General features: G+C 44.0%; 1 protein-coding gene across 3 annotated transcripts in view; it reads left to right on the forward strand.

Moving 5' to 3' along the window:
* SDK1 (sidekick cell adhesion molecule 1) overlaps positions 1 to 13092 on the forward strand; it is a 683598-nt gene that overhangs the window by 611839 nt on the left and 58667 nt on the right. For 2 of the 3 annotated variants that reach the window (XM_019494663.2, XM_014610818.3), the window contains exons 33-35: positions 4847 to 4982; positions 6920 to 6979; positions 9664 to 9765. In XM_019494663.2, coding sequence (XP_019350208.2) covers positions 4847 to 4982; positions 6920 to 6979; positions 9664 to 9765 — 298 coding nt within the window. The remainder of the gene's footprint in view (positions 1 to 4846; positions 4983 to 6919; positions 6980 to 9663; positions 9766 to 13092) is intronic. The other variant, XM_019494664.2, reaches the window with a different exon arrangement.

Raw genomic sequence — 13092 nt, forward strand, 5'->3', positions numbered from 1 at the left:
CAGTACAGACTGCATATAGCCTCCTCTGGTTGGTGTCTAAGAGGACTGCCGTGCTTCTTAGGAACTCCCTGTGCACTCTGGCTCTTTTCTAGCTATTTTTCTGGAGTGAAGGAGAGCAGGTTTTGGACCTTCAGCATCATTCTGAGCGGACTTTGGAGATTATCCATGCCAGATCTGCTCTACAAATGCATGCATTTTCAGTGTCCATTCCTATCAATCTGGCTTAGGGCTGCTCTGATTTGCCAGAACGTTGTATGCCGCTGCCTTAAGACATTGTCTTGCAGAGTGAGCATGAATACAGGAACCCAGTGGGGTAATAATGAGCCTGTCTGATACCTACCCTGGAAAATCTGTGCTTCACCTTGCTCCTGAGAGAGAATCCTGCCCTCACAACAAGGCTGTCTTTCAACGGATTGTATTCAAATGAAAAATGTATACGCATGTTTACGGTGCAGGCTCAGCACCTTGCATGTTGGAAGAATATTCTTTCATGTACGAAGGTCTGTCTGTTCCTGTGCCAGCAGTTCCTGGAAGATATGCCTAGCTTTACAAGTGCACAACAGACAGCAAAACACTAAATAATGCCAACATCACTTGGAGTATGTTGAACAAATAGAAGACATGTTGAACCATTTTACTGGAGGAAATATGTCTTGGTATAAATCAACTGTCCTGCCTCCAAATCAAACGTAGCATGGAACGAATTGACTACAAGGAGAACAAACAGGGGAGGCATAATGTACTGTAGGAGTAACCCTTTCTCCAATTGACTGATTTTTGGTGGGTAATTAATATGAAATAGGTGGTTATTTAGATAATTGGATGCTTTATATTTCATGAAAATGAAATGGGATAGTTGTACCACGGCCATCTCAAGGGAGTCGCAGGCGATTACATGTCATTACTACACATATATTAATAGGGTCCCGGTAATTCAGCCGTACTGTATTTTGCAAATAAACAAAAATCTTCAATTCCCACAGTAGCCTACAATTAACAAGGAGTTGCACAGTAGTATTAAAGAATAATGTATACAAAAAGCATCAGCCAAGCTAAAGGGGGGCAGGGGGGAAGAGCTAGCCAAGCAAAGCTGAATTTTTAACTTTGAACTTAGTTAATAATTCACAGAGCAAAATCCAGATGCACCATCTGTGCTTTAAGCTGCTTGGTCCAATCAGTCCATTATTTTTAAATAAAAAAAGGAAGAGAATCTATCCATTGCAGACAGTTGTATTAATAATGCAAGACTGATTTGAAAAGTACTGGCCAATGTTTAAGTTAACTTCAGGATTATGGACTGCCCTGGCTCCATCTTAGGCATCCGGATTCCTGCAACTCGCATGATATAAAGAACTTGTTCATGTTACTTCCATACCCCGTATAGGCTGCCACTCGTAATCACTTTACCTACCTCAGCAGATCCCTGGGGCCTTGCTTCAGATAAATACAAAATCCTAAATAATCCATTACGTCAAAAGTAGAGTTTTGGCCATGACAGACAGATAGGGCTAGGAAGATCTGACCTTCCTGTAAAGTACCCTTTTCTAGAAAGGATCACCATTTTCCATGGCAAGGAGGAGGAAACATTTTGGTCCATTTATCTTCCGAGTCTCTTTGTGCTAAATTTAAAGGAGGAAATAACTGGAGAAACACAGGAAGGCATAAAAAGCAAGTCGTCTGTCAACAGATCAATGTGCCACTGTGACAAGGAATTAAAGAAACGGCCTTTCGTTAACTTTAAAACAGAATGTGGAGCAAAGTTGTATCGCTCGTATTCAGTAGGGTTTTCCGTCTTTTGAGATTGTATGGGAAATAGCCCCGAATGTGCTCTTTTATATTTTTGAAGTGCTGTGTGACACATCTCACTAATTAAAAAGTGAAGCAGAAAAAGGCACTGGACCATTACAAGAGAACTTTCCTTCTGGATAAAACATGATTTACGTCCAACTAAATGCAAATCCAATTAATGTTCCCAGTGTCTCCTCGCTGTGATTGTTAGTTCTGCTGCTTCTCTTCTCTGACTTGGCTGCACACGCGAGTCATGATATATATTGTTGTCTTTTACTTCTTCCCCATCAGGAAAAGAAACCATTCCCCCGAGTTATCATTATGACTCTCTCTTGCAAGTAGGGAAGTAGGGAGGCAAATTAACTGCTAATAATCGCTTGTTGAGATAGCAGAATTCTATTATAATGCTATTAGCTAAAATAAAGCTAGTACGATATGGGAAAAGTAAGACAAAGGCCAAAGGATGAAAAAGAAAAAGAACTGTGGATTGTAATTACCAGGAAATAACATCTCAACGGCTTACAGTATGTCTCCCCTTCGCCCATCCCGGAAGGGAGAATGCTCCTTTTGGCTGGAAGATGACGGATGGCGCCGTCCTGCAAAGACGGAGGAGAGGGACAGGGGCTGTCTGTTTGCACAGCACCTCGTACAGCGTGGCGCTGATCTGCGGCTGGAGAAGCTGGTTGGACAAGAGAAAACTGTTCTGCTTGGCTAGAGAAATCAAGGCATTTCAACGGCTGAGAAAACTTGATAAAACACATCAGGGAAGCAGACATGCCAGAGCAAGAAGAACGAGGAAAGGTGAAACCTAGTGCTGGCACAAAAATAACTCGGTCTAAACTGACAAAGAATAAATTGGGTTGGAAATGAAAGGAGGGTTTTTAACCATTAGAGAAGTGAGGGTCTGCAACAGGCTTCCAGTAGAAGTAGCGCGAGGCAAGTACGTGCCCGGCCTGAAGACAGACCTTGACCGGTTTATGAAAAGCATGGTGTGATACGGTGGTCTGTGATACAAGGGGACTGCACACGATGACTCAAGGTGGGCCTCTCCCACTCCTGGTGCTTCTGCAATACTAGCAAAAAATATTAATGGTAATTGTCATCGGGAGAGTCTCTCAAAGAGTGATACGAGGCCCAGAAGACAATGAATGCGCTCCTGCATCCGTGCAGACAGAGTAGAAGCGACTTGTGTTGGATTGTTCTTAATGAGCTCGCTCTTGCTGGGACCACTAGAAGGAACTGGCTCCTTTTCTTGCTAGCTGCATACTTTCCTTGTCATCTGTTAAGGTTATCCTCAGAGGTGTTCTCTACACTTGTCTGTAACATAGCCTACCCTTGTCTCGAACATAGAATTTCTCCTTTATTCCCAGTTTTCTTCAATTCTAGCCCAAAGAAATACCATACCCCTAAGGCAGATGTGTCCCCTTCATGAAATACAGTCAATTAATGGCAGGTTCTTTGCATTTTATCTACCCAAGAGCTAGGCTGCTGCTGAACACTTGCTGCCTTCCGTGTTTTGAATGATTTTAATCCTTTTTTTACTTTATTTATTTAAATTGCACGTAGCGTTAACCATTTCGCTCAGTGTTACGGCTTCAGTGATGGACAGAGTTATCCCTATACAAAGTTCAGGAAAGACATGGAGATCTTTCCAGATTAAAATCATTATCCATTTATCCTTTCAGCCCCTTAAATTTCACTGCAGGAATCTTTCAAAGATAAATGGCTGAAGTTTCTTCTCTTCTCTGCCACTGTAAAACTACATTAGACTCCTAAAAAGGCACTTGTTCCATATGCCCCGGCTCCCATCTCCTGTCTATATTTACTCAGACAAAAACCTCCTCTCAGTATAATGGAAGTCTGTAGCTGGAGAAAGACCTCAGGGACTGCTGACTAATTCCCCTGCTGAAATGTAAGTGCTGTTGAGTGCTGGCAGGCTCTGTGCTCCAGAGAAATAGGTGTGTGAATGGCTGGCCCAGCGGCCGTACATGCTTATCATCCTGCTCCAGACTGCTGTGCGGGAGAGCCATGTTAAGCTCTCAGATCCAGTGCCTGGCCTCAGTTTGTCCAAAGCAGGGGCACTTTGTCTTGTGTCTAACAGCCTCGCTACCTGAGGTTGCAGGAGCCCAGGTGAGTTCTGTGCAGGGTTCTGTCCACTCCCTCTTTACTAGAAAGAAGACGGTGATGGAGAAAAGAGAGGACTCCTTAGGATCCCCAGATATTTTGTATGGGCTTCTTGGGGAAAAAGAAACAACATCTGAATAAGGATTACATTGCATCTGGTATACTGATGGGCAAGAAACTTGAGAAACAATATCCCTTGTACGTTATATCAGAGCTCTTCTCCTGACTTGCACATTTCTGTTTGTTAGAGAGGGTTCCCTCTGGCCCAAGGGGAGTCTGTTCTGCTCTAGCCCAATGTAAATGAGTGGCAATATCCCATCTGCAAGGAGGGCTATTACCAAATATACCTGTTTTTTTACTATATGAGTTAAAGCCGTAATATACAGATCTGTATTCATCAGTACGCCCCTAAAGCCATGCTGAATCCAGAGCGTGCTATTAGCAAGCTGTCCCCAAGAACAGCCGCAAGAGAATTACTGTTTCAAAAATAATGCTTTTGCCCAAAAAAAAAAAAAAATTGATTTATCTTCTGTCTGCTGAAAGTCTGACATATTGGCTTCCACTTCTGCTTATTGGAAGCAATGGGTAGGTGCTTCTGAATTCTTTGCATCTGGTTTGGCTACATAGTTTATCACACAAAGGCAGGGAGCTTAGGTTGTAGTGAACTTTGGACTTTTAAATACAGAGCCCTTTGTAAGTACCCCATCTGAGTTAAAATAATAGAAGTGCCATTCAGCTCTTTTGTGTGTAAATTCCATGAACTTTAGCTTGCAAACATTAAGACTGGCTCCGTTTCAGCCTAGGGAGCTCTGTGTCCCCTGTTGCACAGAACCCTGTGTCTGCTTAAGACCATCTAAGCCAAGGTCTGTATTGTCTGATGTTTGCTGCATTGCACATTCTTACCAAATGCTTTCCAAATATGAATTTCTTGCAGCCACCAAAGGTCGAGAGTCTGAATGGCTTGCTGTTGGGATACCGGATTTATTACCGGGAGCTGGATTATGACCCTGGCTCTGGAACAGAGTCCAAGACCATTAAAAACCCTTCAGCTTTACGAGCAGAGCTTACACGTGAGTAGACAGCATGTGTTCTGGACACATTGTGGTATTGCATGGTAATCCCTCATTCCACTAGTGTCCCCTGCTCACCCCAGGGGGAAACTACGTATGTTTCTAGGGCACTGAATTATTTAATATTTGCATACAAAGGATGGAGATGCTCAAAGATGTGGACATTTCCAAGACAACCTTAAAGTCTCTAAGTATTTTTTTTGTTCCGTAGAGAGAAAGTAGAAAATAAATAAATCAAAAAGTCAGAATCTCATCATAGTGGAGTGCAGGTTAATAGTACTCAATTACCCCTTTATTGATCCACATGGAAGGGAAGATGAGGAGAAGAATTAGAGAAACATGAAAAGGAGGTTTAAACAGAGGAAGGAAAGAAAGGAGAGGAGGAGGTGGCAGAGAGGGACAGGAGGGGTATACCAAGTGGGGGTCAGTAACCTTCCAGATGTGAACCAGCAATAAAGGAGCAGCTTTTGCCATGATTAACATCCATGGAACTACTCACAGGGCACATCTACATGTGCTTATTAATAAGCAATAAGCTCTGGAGCTTATCACGTCGGAGCTTATTGCTGTTAGGTACGCATGTGCACGTGTGCCCAGAGCTCAGCACATTTTGCTGGGTTGCTGCAGCCCCCGTTGGCAGGAGGTCCATGGGATCAGCCTGCCAATCCAAGGCTTCTCCTACCTGGCTCAACGTGCTGCAGAGGGGCACAAGGGCGCTTCAGCACGGGACTAGCCAGCAGGGAGCTCCCGCGCTGAAACACCCTCGTGCCGTAGCCAACCGGCTGTTGGTGTCTATAGATGTGGTGCGGCAGAGTAAAAAACTCTGCAGCAGGGTAGGACTTGTATTGACATGTACTACTCTGCTGCGGAGTGTATTAGTTTCATACACACTAACAGGGGTGCACGTGTAGATGCTGAGACGTTTACTGCACTGTTAAATAGTCAACTGTGCACTAAGTGTCTTGTGTAGATGCACCCACAGAATAAAATACTATTCATAGTAAGTACAAGCCATAGAATTGGGCCCAACAGGACTGTTCTGATGTGATGATAACCTGCCTCAGCTCCTTGGTTTTGGAGAATGCAGAATGCCTGTCTTTGAGCAGGGTGTTTTAAATATATTAATTTTCTACCTGTGGAGGGTAGATTTTATTCAAATAGCATAAGCATCAGATTCTGCCCTGATTTATACCCTCCGATGCCTGGTAAGGGCAAGGGGGGATTGTAAATCAGAATGTGGCCTAATAGTCTGTAGCTACCTATTTAATACTGTTCTACTATAAACCACCCTGCTGGGCTTTTTTCAGGCAACTCAGATAGAAAAAGAGAGACAAAGACGGATGTATTTTCAAAGCAGCTTCAGCTCTGAAAGTCTTACCCGAGTGTATCTCCGTTCCACACGGACCTGCTGTTTTTATACAGCTTGCTATTCTCATTCATTTGCAGGAGGAATATTGAACCATGAAAATAATGCTGCGCAAAAACTTAATATATATTTAAAGAAATAAATCCCATCTGAGGTCAAGTGTTAGCGATTTACATCCCGCATTTCAGGTCTTTATCCCATAATGCTCCACAATTGAGCTTTGGCATGTTGAGAAATAAGCCTGCGGTACAGTAGCTGGAATTTTCCCCATAGAAATTGCTTCCCTCAGACTCATTTGTTCTGTATACGCTGACAAGCCGTACGTTTCCCCGTGTTGTGTATTTGTATGATTCTCTGTTTGGTGAGGAAGTGAAACAAACCCTTGTGAGTGAGATGCTTGTGATGGGTTCTGAGAGAGCGATGTGATTTTATTGCCCTTCAAGGTACAGTCCTGACGCTCAAACTGTGTATGTGTGCGCTGCATCATTTCCTCCCGTCTCTGCTCTACATCATTTGCAATAACTATTTCCCTGCACTGTAACAAGCTTTCTGCTTTGCTTACCCTGAATAGCCCAAAGCAGCTTCAAGATAGTGAACAGCAGCTCTGCATTAACGACGTATGAATTAACACGTAAGTGCACACTGCCTTTAGATGACACACTTTATAATGGTTGGTAATGCACTATGGGCAAACTCCTGTCATTCTCCTCGCTGGATCAAGTATAAACCGACTCAGATTAATGAGTCAGCTTCCTTGGATTCCTGTTCTTTAAACCTTTGTTTTCAATATATCAAAAGATATTGGTGGTGGAAGTAAGTGACTGTTTTAAAAAGATGGCTGCTGGGTAGGCGAAGCATCATTGACTACAACATCTCCGTATTTCTGATGCTAAGTGAATTTTGATTCTGCTTGCCTCATATTTCACAGTCCATCTGAGTTTAGTTGAATCACATCATTAGTCCTTTGATTCGAGCATCGGGATGCTCAGGCATTCTGCAAGTTACAAGGCCGGTTTAGAAAGGACCGAAAGAATTTGTATGCAGCTCAGAGATGTTTTCAATTGGAAATGAATAAAACAGTGTTCGACAGAGTTAAAAGGCAAGTTGCTTCATGGGGACAGCGGTTCACTAGGCAGGTTTTGCTCCAGGCTTCTGAGTTACAGATTGTCATGGGGTAAAGAAATGAAGCCCTGATCCCACATGCACTTGCATGCATGAACTCACATTTGTTCTGTTTCCTTCTGTATTAGCACCAAACCCCTAACTTGTAGCAGCAGCAATAAAAGTTTCTCTATATGAGTTGACAAGCGCCATAACTCCAAACAAGATGGCTCTTTCCTCTATAGTATATCAGTGTTTCATTTGTAGGCTGGCAAAGCCTCGATCATGTATCAAATATCATCTAGTGGGTATCTGAAACCAGTGAGTGATGCTGGAGTCTGACTCAGATATATGGACAAAACACTGCTGTGGAGCTGAAATTAGAAGGATCAGATTCACTGAACTTGCACCAGACCGATTTGATCCACAGAGCTAAGGTGCAGTATGATTCACGGGTAGCAGGGAAAGGTCCTGGCAGAGGAAGGAATCCAGAGACATATCCAATCCATGCACAAATGAATAAACAATACTGTTTTAAGGACCATTTTTTAATATAATCGTCTGATCTTCCAAAATATTTTTATTCTTGGACACTTTCGGTGATCCATATTTCTTTTAGACTCAGTGACTTCATTGTAAGACGCAAGTCCTGGAACCTGTGGGCAGTTGCAATCTTCTGGGATAGTTACATGATTCTACTCCACCCTCTTTTTAATTGATTTAGTAATTACCTTAGTGCCCTAGATTTTGCCTGCTTTTTCTCTCCTTGCTCTCACTCTTCTTCCCCCATCTGTCAGAGTAGTCCCTGCGTGTCAGCGAAGAAATTGGGAGCCCGGTGGCCAAATGGAGTACAAGAGGTTTCAAATCCCCCTTGGAATCTGTGATCAATATTGAAATGGTAATCACTTCGAGAAAAATGGATGTGCAGCCCTTTGAATGGGATTGCAGACTCCTCTCCATCAACCTCCATCTGTACCGCATTTCAGTTGCAACAATGCTGTTGCTAACTGTTCCCTATAATAGAGAGGACTCTGTGGCTCGGGAAAGGCCTACAGCTATGATATTTCCCATAAGCAGAAATAAATAAGTCTGGATCTTGACTTTTTATAGTATGATCGTCCTCTTGAACAGGCTCACCCTTAGGCACGGCTCAGGCATTTTGCTCTTTCTAGTCAACGACTGAGAGTTATCCCTCTTACCCTGTGGACAGATGAAATCCCCTTAGGGTCAGATCGATCGCTATATTTGGGGTCAGGAAGGAATTCTACCCCATGGTCAGACTGATATGGACTATGGGGGTTTTTTTGCCTTTTTTGCCGTCTTCTGTAGGTGGGGGTGCATGGCCCTATTCCTGGGCTCTCTTGAGCATATATTAACAACTTCACAGCAGCGGGACGTCGGCCATAGCAGTCCCCCTGTAACAGCTTAGGGTGTTATGGCTCGTGGTTTTGTCAGGAGTGACTAGTTTTGCTAAAAGGTTGGACGGTGGATTTGTACAGGATGGTTTGGATAGGGAGGATCCTGCCTCAGGCTGGGCTCGATGAACTCTGGAGGTCCCTTCCAGCCTTACTTCCTTACAAGTCTAAGTAACATTTACACCGGTGTACTCAGCACAACATGGGTTGAAGAAAGTAATAGGCAGGTAAGCAAATCTGAACTGGGATAACTTCACCCAATTAAAAGGAATTAGGGGCAAAGGTCTACTAATATAAATAATACCAGTTTAGGTTTTGAGTGTGTGCTGCCATGCCAGCATAGCCATTTGATAACCACGAGCAGGGTATTTATTAGTTACTGTTGTCTTGCACCTAATGACAAAGCCCTGGGAAAGTGCTTGCTGCCCTAGGACAACTGATCTGTATTCATTTCTGACTCCAGTGCTACTTACATCGGTCTACAAAACCCCGTGTAATTACACCAGGGTTTGCCGTGTCAGTCCACACTCTTGAGGAAGCAGTAGGAGATCTGGGGGGGGGATAGACTGAGGTCTTGTCCTAATTATAAAAGTTATTACACGTCATTACTGTGGCAATGTGTGAATTAGAAAAGACGAGTTAAACAGAGCCAAGTAAAAGACTCTCACATTTCAGTAACTTGTTTCCAATATTCTCTCGCTATATTGAGTGAGCGAGAAATGTGGCTATAAAGGGATAAGGGAGTATTAAGTGGGATGTTAGAAGTGTCAGTTTTTGATGTAATAATTTACATTTCCAGATTTGAAGAAGTACAAGAGATATGAAGTTTTAATGACAGCCTATAATATCATCGGGGAGAGCCCTACCAGCACACCTGTGGAAGTGTTTGTCGGCGAAGCTGGTAAGTGACTGGAAAATGAATTGCTTTAGGGGGTTGAGAGAGATCCTGGAGTCTCGGAAAGATCCTCCAATAGCCACACAATTTTCCACGGTGCCTCCTTCAGAGACATGTTGGGACTAACAGTCATTTGCTTTTGGAAAGCTGATACATCTGCAAAGCCCAGAATGAGGAAAGCAAATGCGTCTGGAAGAAAGAGTTGGGGGAGGAGGAGGGAGAGAACATTTTTAGCAGTTCAAAAAAATGAGATTAGCTTGAGGAAAGAGTTGACTCAAGGTAAAGAAGTAAAAAGTGGAGCATAAGAAAACAAGAAGGGAAAAGAACAGAAACCAGAAGGCAAGGGTGACCTAGGAAGTAGGTTCATTTATTTTATGAATATGCCCCTCTGTGGAGCATCGTCCTGCGCACACGTGCCACAAACCTCTACATACATTGGCATCTACTGAATCCTTGGAGGGAAGTGTCTCCAGGTTCGCCGTAGCTCTGCAGTTCACCACCACCCTCGGGAAAATGAGAACTCTTTACCTCTGTCTTCAACGTGACCAGGATGAAAAGCCTCCCCAACAGTAGATCTCTTTGTGCGGCTCTACATCTCCATATTACCTGTTAGGTATCTAGAGCGTACGGGCAAACTGTTTTACAAAATGCAACTGTTTGATCAATGTAAAGTCCCTGCCCTAACAGACTTATCGCCTAGAGTAGACCGGCAGAGTGTGCATAATCAAACACTTCAGTGCTTCATGAGACAGGAGCCTGCACTAACCCAGTGCTGACGCTGTCCCCCGCCGTAACACTGCCTGGAAGAAAACAGGACTCGAGCCAATGCCGTAGTTCACATTTATAAAGGCTCCAACTGATAGGCTTGCGCTGGAGTCACTGTGAGCTTTGATACCAATCCCAATAGCAAGTCTTCCTATCAGGACTTCATACACAGTGGTTACCCAGACACACGTCGGCTCTCAGCATGTTGTTCAGTCAGCTGCTTTGAAGCAATCTGGTTTCACTTTTGTTTTTTTGTCTTTAATCTAAGTCTTGAAGGGTTGATTTCAAAATCCCAAGTTAATTGTTTTTATTACGACTTCATTAAAAGACTAGATTTTTCTGAACTACGACAAACAAGTTATTAACTGTGCTTAACCTATTTCAAGGCTTGCTATAACGTTCGGTATTTGAAGAAAAGCTTCATGAATGAATCAGGGGAGCAGGCCTGCATTGTGGATGCAGTTAGGGATACTTATTGAACTGTTAGCATTTTGTTAGGACTCCAGCTTCTTGCAAAGATGGCAAAGGAAGCTCCAAGTGGAGCCAAGTATGTTTGGCTTCAAAATGTATTTTCTTTGCAGAACTAAATAGCTCATCACAGCACTGCAGCCAGCAAAGACATTTACACACACACCAATTCAAAAAGTAAGCCAGGGAAACAAAGGGAAGCTGCTGCATTATGTCTTCATCTCCCTCAACCCAAATATTGATCATAGGAATTCAAGCAAGTGGCAGAGAGATGGAGGATGGAGAGCCCAGGAATATACTGTGACATCTGCATGCAATGCACTCTGTGAGACGCAGGGGTGACAGTATCACTTGGCTCGGTGCAGGTTGGGCCACAGCGCAAACCTGTGTCCGATTTCAATCGTTGCATTTTAAGAGCGATGCAGGGGAGTTGATAGGAGCAGTTTTGAAAGAGTCCAGAGACTGCGAGAAAGAAAGTGGCAGGGAGCATGACACAAGGCAATGGGTTTAAACTGCAAGCAAGCAGATTTAGAATAAGTATCAGAAAATCTTGTACATGTAAGGACAGTGAGGCAAGCTACTGGGCGAGCTGGCCAATCTGCTTCATTAGTAGTTTTCAATAAGAGGTTGGATGGAGGTGGGAAAAGCCTGCTGAGGTGCCTTCCAGGTCTATGGCTGCCTATAGATGTGCAGGGACACTGCTTCAATGCGCTGTAATTACAGACACGATTAACTGCGTCTGCTGGAGTGTGCTAATTATGCTCCACAAGCCTCTGCATCTCATGTATACAGCATCCCCACACTTCAAAGTGGTGGCAGAAGCGCTTTAACTAAAGCTTGTCGAACGAGTTTTAGTCAAAATGTCCCTGCCACCATTTTGAAGGGTGAGACTCTGAATACATGAGATGCTGCAGGCGCTTTAATTAGAGCAGCTTTTTGAGTTTCTCTAATTAAAGTGCTGCCCCTGCTGCCCCCACCCCTAGAGCACACGTAAAGACGCCCTGTGATCCTATGGCCTGGGGGACTCGTTCCTGAGTAACCACTGTTGCAGTTCACGTCGCGGCACAATCCGCTGGTATTTTAAGCGCCACAGAATTTACTCTGATCAGGGATAATCCCAGCCCGTGCTGCAAACATCATTGTCATCATCGGCAGTCCCTCGGGGTCAAAGATGGCGTCCATCAGGCTTGATGGGTCCTCAGGTGACTGGGGGGCCCGATTCCGGATGCACACGTTCTTCGGCAATGGGGGCATGTTGTTGCGTGGGGGGGTGGGATTCGCAGCCCCGGGTTGGTCTCCTTCTTCCTCCACCACCGCCGTTCCACCTCAGTATTGAATCGTTGGGCCTCGAAGTAGTGCGCACCTCGGTAGAGCAGGTGGCACCACCCTGTCCACCAAGGTAGCGCTGCAAACATAGGAAATGTGGGATTTCCTACGGATTTTCCTACCTGCTGGGCAAAGCTATCGCACACTGACATTGCACCAGCTTCTTTTCAGCCCAGACGTGGCAGCATTTCTTCAGTGACTCGTGTGATCAATCTGGAGAGCTGGTATGACCGTCTAAGTTTGCCAGTTCAATTATGATCCTTTGAATTGAGAGGTGCTCTACAGATGCAAGTTGTTAGGATTGTTTTGTTAATATTTCCAAGGACTTGTTAGTAGCAGCAACGGCAAATTACTGGTAAGGTGGAAGTGGCTTTGTTCCATTTTGACTGTAGGGACCCAAGTCAAAAATACTGAACAACAGAAAGCGAGTGTGAGAAACAGCGGAGGGTGGGGACTCAGTTATCCAGGGATATAATTGAACATAACTGCACTTGTACAGTGCGTGCACACACACAGACCAAAGGAGATGGGCATTATATCTGGGAATTGTATACAGCCGTTGGATGAATGCTGTTAAAAGGTTGTTGCGCTCCATCCTTGAGGGTCTCGGCAATTCTGTGATGAGCGAAATGATTCTTTTCTGTTTAGGAAAGGGAGATAATACAGCACATTTATTTGGGGGGAACCTCTTACCGGTAAAATAGCGTGATGGAAATATTCTGTTTTAAGCACTTCAGGCAAGGGTTGTGATCTTTTTGTCTTGTGCAGCACAGA

This window comes from Alligator mississippiensis, chromosome 13 (genome assembly GCF_030867095.1).
Source record: "Alligator mississippiensis isolate rAllMis1 chromosome 13, rAllMis1, whole genome shotgun sequence".
In the NCBI taxonomy this organism is placed as follows: domain Eukaryota; kingdom Metazoa; phylum Chordata; order Crocodylia; family Alligatoridae; genus Alligator; species Alligator mississippiensis.